Source organism: Cicer arietinum, chromosome 4, assembly GCF_000331145.2.
Source record: "Cicer arietinum cultivar CDC Frontier isolate Library 1 chromosome 4, Cicar.CDCFrontier_v2.0, whole genome shotgun sequence".
Taxonomy (NCBI): domain Eukaryota; kingdom Viridiplantae; phylum Streptophyta; class Magnoliopsida; order Fabales; family Fabaceae; genus Cicer; species Cicer arietinum.
In genome coordinates, this window is record NC_021163.2 from 60,349,706 (window position 1) to 60,357,436 (window position 7,731).

At 31.0% G+C, this 7,731-nt stretch overlaps 1 protein-coding gene across 7 annotated transcripts in view; it reads left to right on the top strand.

The window, feature by feature from the left end:
* The first annotated feature begins 5,089 nt into the window (after positions 1 to 5,089).
* The window catches only part of LOC101492875 (uncharacterized), a 16,766-nt gene continuing 14,124 nt past the window's right edge, over positions 5,090 to 7,731 (top strand). For 3 of the 7 annotated variants that reach the window (XM_073367664.1, XM_073367662.1, XM_073367663.1), the window contains exons 1-4: positions 5,090 to 5,323; positions 6,215 to 6,850; positions 6,935 to 7,023; positions 7,152 to 7,250. In XM_073367664.1, coding sequence (XP_073223765.1) covers positions 6,592 to 6,850; positions 6,935 to 7,023; positions 7,152 to 7,250 — 447 coding nt within the window. In that variant the 5' untranslated portion in view covers positions 5,090 to 5,323; positions 6,215 to 6,591. Of the gene's footprint in view, positions 5,324 to 6,214; positions 6,851 to 6,934; positions 7,024 to 7,151; positions 7,251 to 7,731 lie in introns of those variants that run through there. The other 4 variants (XR_001143800.3, XM_004498704.4, XM_073367665.1 and 1 more) reach the window with 4 other exon arrangements.

A 7,731-nucleotide genomic window follows, 5' to 3' on the forward strand; every position in this document is an offset into this window, starting at 1 on the left:
GCTAATGGGCCACATGGAGTTGTATAAAGTATATATAATCTATCAATTAAAATATTGTTTTAACTCTCATAATTTTTATTTCTAAAAAAATCCAACAAATTTTTGGGTTGTGAAAGAAAAATATAGTGCGGAAAGTCAAATGAAGGAACAATTAAGATAACTTAACAAAATATTCGACAACAAGTATAATTTGTAACATTTACACACTACGTATCAACTATTTGCACTAAACTAGTGGTCATGAATTATCTCTCTTTAAGTTGAGGTATACATATTAGTCATGCCAAGTGATACATACGCATTATTTTTATGAATATTTTATACATCATTATTTCATCAACAAATCAACTTTATGCATTAAATTTTTTAAGAAAAACAATAACATATAATACATGTTTGTTACGAGGCTCATTTGTTCTTTAATGTAATGTCACACTAAATGCTAAAGATCAAGAAAGATTTTTATAGCAAGTCCACCAAAAATCGTAAGACATTAGGTCAATAATTATATTATCTCATATATCAAACAATTAAGTCGTTCAAAGTTGATGTGGAGCTTAAGCATTCACGCCTGAACTAACATTTTCCTTCTCAAGTGTGTGACTCTCATATCTTATACTTGCATCATTGTTATTATCAATGGGAGACACCTCAAAACTAAACCTCCAGGAAACCATTCGTTGTAAGGATCTAATCCCGTTTCCCCCACCAAGTCGAACGATGACTATTATACCACTTGTTGAAGAGTTTGAGAGAGTGCCAAAAGCTACAATGAGCCAAATGCTTCAGGACCACAAAAGACTTTCACGTCATGTCTCCAACCAAAACCTTATAAATTAGATACACGTGTCTATTCTCTCATTCAAAACTCCAACCAAAACCTTAAGACATTAAATACAAGTGTCTATTCTCTCCTTCAAAGCAAAAGTAAAATAAATAAAATATAAAGAAAATATTGCATTAAATACTTGAGTCTCTGCTAGTTCATGCTAGTCTCAAACCTGTCATATTCACGTTAATTAACACACACTCTAACCATTTGAGCAAATGGGCCAGTGCCACATGAAAATGTAAAAAATATGTAATTTATCATACCAAATGCTTGTTTTAGTTCTCATAATTTTTATTTATAAAAAGAACCCAATAAATTTTTGAGTTGGGAAAGAAAAATACAGTACAAAAAGTCGAATGAATGAACAATTAAGACAACTTATTAAAATATTCGATAACTAGTTTTTCCAATTTGATTTTTCTTATTTTTATAGATTTATAATTTATATCATTCACACAGTATGTACCACCTATTTGCATTAAACAAGTGGTCATAAATTATCTCTCTTGAAGTTGATATATATACATTAGTCACGTGAATAGATACATATATATTATTTTTTATTATATTTTATACGTCATTATTTCACCAACATAACAACTTTTTACACTAAAAAGTTTAATAAAAACAATAACATGTTATTAATAACCATCATTTGAAATATTAGTTTGAATTACCATTTACGGGTGAATTGAAATGTTACTTCAAGTGATATAATACATGTTTGTTACTAGGCTCATTTATTTTTTAGTGAAATTGTTAGTGAGTTTGGAGGTGCAAGAGCAACACTACACTAAATGCTTAAGATTAGGAAATATTTTGACACCACAAGTCCACCAAAAAATGCAAGACATTAGGTAAATAAGTTTATTCTCATATATCAAACAATTAACTCATTCAAAGTCGATTTGAAACTTAACCATTCACGTATGACCTAACATTTTCATCCTCAACAATGAAACTTTTGAATTAACAATATTAATTATAAGGAAGAGGGTTTGAATTATAATTGCCCTTTTTAAAATTCTTATTAAAAATATGAAAGTTTTTACTCAAGATTGATCTTGGTTATAAACGAATAACGTTTTTGATTAGTTGAAAAACAACAATATCAACTTATCAATATAAAAACTGAATGTAAGACAAATAATAAATAGAGACAGGGTTAGAGAGATCACACAAGCATATATCCTAGTTCACCCAACACGGGTTACGTCTAGTCCTCACAAATGTGAGATTTTCCACTAAATGGTTCAAAGCAAGAACTTTCTTGGTTTTCACACTGTTTCCACAGACCAGTCTTGGTCAATTATAAGGTTCTACCTTTTTATCTAGAAAAGATTTCCACATGTTACCTTATACTATTTCATAAAAGGATTTTACAAATTACCTTTTAAATCGTAAAAGGATTTCTACTGTTCAAGTTATGTTTAACAATTTAGTCTTGAGTTACAAAGTAATTATTTTGAGAATGTTAGAATCTGGATATTGCTCAACTCTTGTTTGAGAAATATATTCTATATATTAAAATTCAGTAATCATTGATTCTAATATCACACAAAGAAATGAAACTGCAACTTAGAATGATTTGAGAAGCTCGAGTATGATTTGAATGAATAATGTTTTGTTTGGCACTTTGAGTTCTGATTTGTTCTTCATCGTGAAACTTTATTTATAGGTTTCAAGAGAACTTATGACAACTCATTTAACCGTTGTTAGTAGGCCAATAGTCATGAGTAAGCGAATGGATAAGATCAATCATAAAATATGATTGTTCTTGCTGAAACCAGGAATGTTCTCGAGAACCAATAACGTTCTTCGAATTGGTTTGAGATGAACTGACTTGTATTTGTGATCTTGCCAGTTGTCTGAAATTATTACAAGCTTTAAGTCACGTGTGCAGGTCTGTTTGTAGGTACAACATAAGTGATCTTTACAGCCTGTCATGTGTACTTGCATTTGTTTGACTTGGATAATGATTTTGCTTGATGTTTTTTATGAAGCAAGTTGTCGAGTCTTCGAATTCTGGAATAATTATTGCTTAGATTGATCCTTATATATTACTGATGAAGATATGGAATGGATAACACTTAATGGATCTAATCTTTTACATAAAAATCTGATAATTCTTATTCATGGCAGATGTGAAGAACGTTATTCGTTTTCCAAAAGTCTGTCAAGAACGTTATTAATTTTGCTGACTTTGCTTTCTTGATTTTAATATGATTTGCTTTCTAATGTTTGGTATCTATATTGTTTCAACACATTTAAATACACATGTTAAATATCAAAATACTTAGAATCATAATTAGAAGTCTCAATTAAGTTTTTGTTTAATTATCAACAAAACACTAATTTGAGATTTTGTCTCAACAATTTTCACATCTTATACTTGCACCATTGTTATTACCAACGAGAAACACCTCGTGATTAAACCGATAGGAAAACTTTCGTCTCAAGAATCTAATACATTAGTATTCAACTTCGCTTCCCCACCAAGTCGAATGATGACTCTTATACCACTTGTTGAGGAGTTCGGGAAGCGTCGAGAGCTATAATAAACCATATTTTTTAGGATCCCATAAAACTTTAACACCACATATCTACTTAAAATCTTAAGGTATTAGATACACACATTTTCTCTCTAATATATTAAACATTCAACTTATTTATAGTTGATATAGAATTTAACTACTCATAATTGACTTAACAAAAAAAAAAACAGCGATAATAATTTGATATAAATATATATATATAATAGAGACTAAAAAAAAAACTAATAACCGCTACATGATTTTTTTATTTTTAAAGTAGCAGACAGAGAACAAAAGAATAAAATTTAAATTTAAAGGTCCATGCGGATCTCGCTAATGGGCCACATGAAAATGTAAAAAACAACTAGCGGCTAGAGAACAAACTAATAACCGCTACATGATTTTTTTATTTTTAAAGTAGCAGACAGAGAACAAAAGAATAAAATTTAAATTTAAAGGTCCATGCGGATCTCGCTAATGGGCCACATGAAAATGTAAAAAACAACACATAATTAATAAAGGTTAAAGTGTGGAAAGTTAAATGAGAGAACAACTAAAATAGTTGGAGAAAAATATTTAATTACAACTTTTTTTCAATTTTCTTAATTTAATAGCTAAATTTACTTTTCAGAGATAATGACCATTATTTTTTTATGAGTAGTATTCACATACCACATTTTAATGATCTCAACAATTGGATACTTCATATCAATTATTTATATTAAACTAGTAGATATAAACTATCTCTCATAAAATATACAAACAAATATAATAATAATGTCACATTCACACAAATATATGTATATATATATATATAATTTTTAAATGTATTTTATAAATTATTTTATTGACATATCTACATCATATATTAAATATTATGATATGAGTCAACAAGAGACATAAATCGAACAATTTTACAAAAATAGTAACTATAATTTTAAATAAAATAGAAATTTCAAATTGTGTGAATTGATAATCAATAATAATAGAGAATCAAAATGCATTTAACTAAGGATAAATTCTTAGGTGGACTTAAAAAAATATAAAAATACATTTTAAGACTTGATATATGATTTATTATATGACAATATTTAAAAATCATTATAAATTTTCACTAAAATTTACTAGATTTAAAAAAATATAAATCAACAACATTTTTATAATTTAAATGTTGACTTAATTAAAATTTATTCGACTAGTTGTGTTTTAAAGAAGAGAAGTTATTTATTTTGATCCAACAAACATCAAAGAGAAGATGCTCTGAATAGTAAAGACTATGTATGAGATGCGATGACTTTTAAGCAATTCTCCAAAGTCCCTATATTCTAATAGATTTGGATCTCTTAACTTTAAATTCCCCATCTTTGGGTAACTTTAAATAAAAAGAAGAGAGATGTGAGAATAATATAGAGAGAAAGTGGAGAAATAAAAATAAAGAAATGAGAGAGATAATAACAAATTTAAAATATTTCTTTTTCAAGTTAGAGGATATTTGTCACTATATTAATAAATCCTGCATTGGATTGTATTGCTATGTTAATCCAATGCAACACGTCACGCAACTTGACAACACAAGGATTCAGTTTCCAATATTTGCAAACCAGCTGTGTTCACAATCAACGGCTCCTAATCTCCACTAGCTAACAAACCACAAATATCAACGGTTAAAAACTGTCAACTTAAACTTTATGTCAGTTCGGTGTCAGTCTTTGTAGTATTGGATTACTCCACACATCCTCATCATTTTACTCACTACACCCCCCCACTTTCATGTGTAACCTCCCCACTTCCTTTCTCTCTCACACTCTCACTCTTTCTCTGCAACTCCTCCTCAATCCTAGGGTTTCCAATTCTGCTTCGTTCGGAGCTCGTGGCAGACGCAATGTGAATCGCCATTTCATCAATCGAAATATGCGACGGTTTAATCTTCTTCGTTCGAGAGAACCGTAAGGATCAGGTAACTAATTTAGTAATTTCCTTTTCTTATTTTGAAGTTTCTTTGCTTCCGTTTGTTCGGTTTTGCATTCACAGTTTGTTTCGTAGTGTGTTTTCTTTGTGCGCTCTGGTGATTATCATAGTTTAATACGATTGTAAAATGTTCGTTTCTCGAATTTCCTTATGTGAAAGCGTGTTGTTTAGTCGTTTTTTCTGTTTGCATTGTTGTTGTGATCTGATGCAATGTGTTGTTGCAAGGTTTAGCGGCGACGTTCATGTGAAGTGATGTGATTTTTTTTCTTCTTTCACTACGTTGGTTAAGTAATTAAGTTATCATATGAACTGATTCAATTAAGAGGATGATATATTGTGTGATGCTATACGTACATAGTGTTTTTTTTTTTTGTTCATGTTTATTTTGGACCCTTCATGGAATTCCGCTTGGCATGAAATCATGAATCAAAGTTGCATGCATGTACTTGTTTAAATTAGCAACTAGTAATACGGTGTGCAACGATGATTTTGGGAAAGCAATAAGATCTCTGGAGATTTTCAGACATCGGTATTCTTTTGTATTTATTATTCATTAATAATAATGTGGCTAGTCTTTTAAAAAAAATAAATTTAATACTATCCTTATTCGTAACTAAGGGTATGTTTGGATCGAGGGTTTTGGAAGGCTAAATCTATATTACAGTGTATATTTGAGATTTTGAAATTTTGATAGAACATAGATATATAATATTTCAAATTTTCAATCACATCTAATTTATTTTTAGAAACATTTATACTTGCATCCAAACACACCCTAAGAGGCTTAAGACAGCTGATAATTCATACTTGCATCTCCGTTTGGAAACTTTTTGCCACATTGTTTATGCACTGATGAGAGAAGAAGTGGTTTATTATGCAGGTAATTGTTTTTATCTATGAGTTGCTCATGGTGTAAGATCTAAATTTATTCAAGGAATGCAAGGCCCTGTTTACCCCACAGTTTTCATTCAACCAATCGTGGATCAGCCGATGCCTACACTGGAAATTAATTCCTGGCTCTCCTTTATGGCCCTCCATTGTTGTGGCAGTGTAATTTCCCAGAGTTGTGTGATCCAAAGCTTTGAATCTCATGATCTCATCTGGTCACTGCACTATTGCAATTGGGAATGCTGTTGTTGATTCTCTTGAAAGTGGAATGCCGATAACAGAAAAATTAATTAATCATAATCCATAACCTGCAAAGCTTGTCAATTTGTCAGACACATTCCTTAAATTTCTTCCGGAGCACTGGTTGGTATGAATAGTGGTAGTAATACTCTATTTCGTGATATTCAGAGCAGTAATATTTCTTTTTGGCCAACATTTACCGGTGGTGAGAGGGCACAAAATTCTTTTTCTTCTATAGGGCAATTCCCTGTTCCTAGCCCTGCTTCTGGTCTAAACTTTTGCAGCTCAAATATGCAACCCACATCAAAAATGGCTTTTGAATGGTTCTCAGCTAAGTATGCCACTTCGTCTATGAGTGGGTGTCCTCGTGTGTTCTGCATGGGAATAAGTGAGTGGGAGAAGTTCATATTTTCTGTTTGGTTAATGTTCATATATTTGTTGAGAACTCAGATTTGTATTGTTGAATTGCAAGGTGGCCATCTTCTTCTTAGCAATACAGGACTTCTTGGTATTGTTTGCTCCTGCCATCGTTGCCACATGTCCATACTTAAGTTTTGCGAGGTAAATTATGGCTACTGGTTCTACATTGTAGCGATGACTTGCAGCATTATTTAACCTCCTTGAACATTACTTTCATATGCCATTGTAAACATTGCACACTTAATGATTTATCTTTTATGATATTGCAGCATTCAGGGTTACATGGTATCAACCCGGGGGATGCTGTTCGTATGGAAAGCGGCGAGACCATTGCAGAGTGGCAGAAGTTGTATTTCTCAAAATTTGGGGTAAGATGCAGCAGTTATACACTTTAGTGTTGAATGTTTTGTTTCACACGATGTATATGTCTCGGTGAAAGCATTTTTAGAGATGAATAATGTGTATTATTGATCTTTTGCTTGTTATTCCATTGGAAAAAGATGATTTTTCCATGGTTGTGTTTTCTTTCTTTCGTAACTTTTCTCCCACAATTGACTACAAAATACGAGAAGACAACATATTGTTTGTATATTTGTTTAATCATGATCTAACATCCAAGATAATTGCTCTTATCCTCAGCATCAGATGCATCTTTTGGGGTTTTCCTTTCACTGAGCATTCATTTTTTTTTTTGCTTTCCTGTAGTATTTTCAAGAGTTGGACCATTTGGTAGATGCTGTTTATTCTGGTTCTTAGAATTTTATTTATTTGTTTGGTTGCATCTTAGTCTTTTCTACATTGCTAACCTTGATAAATTCTAGTAGATTGCAACCTCCAAGGAGTAGGACA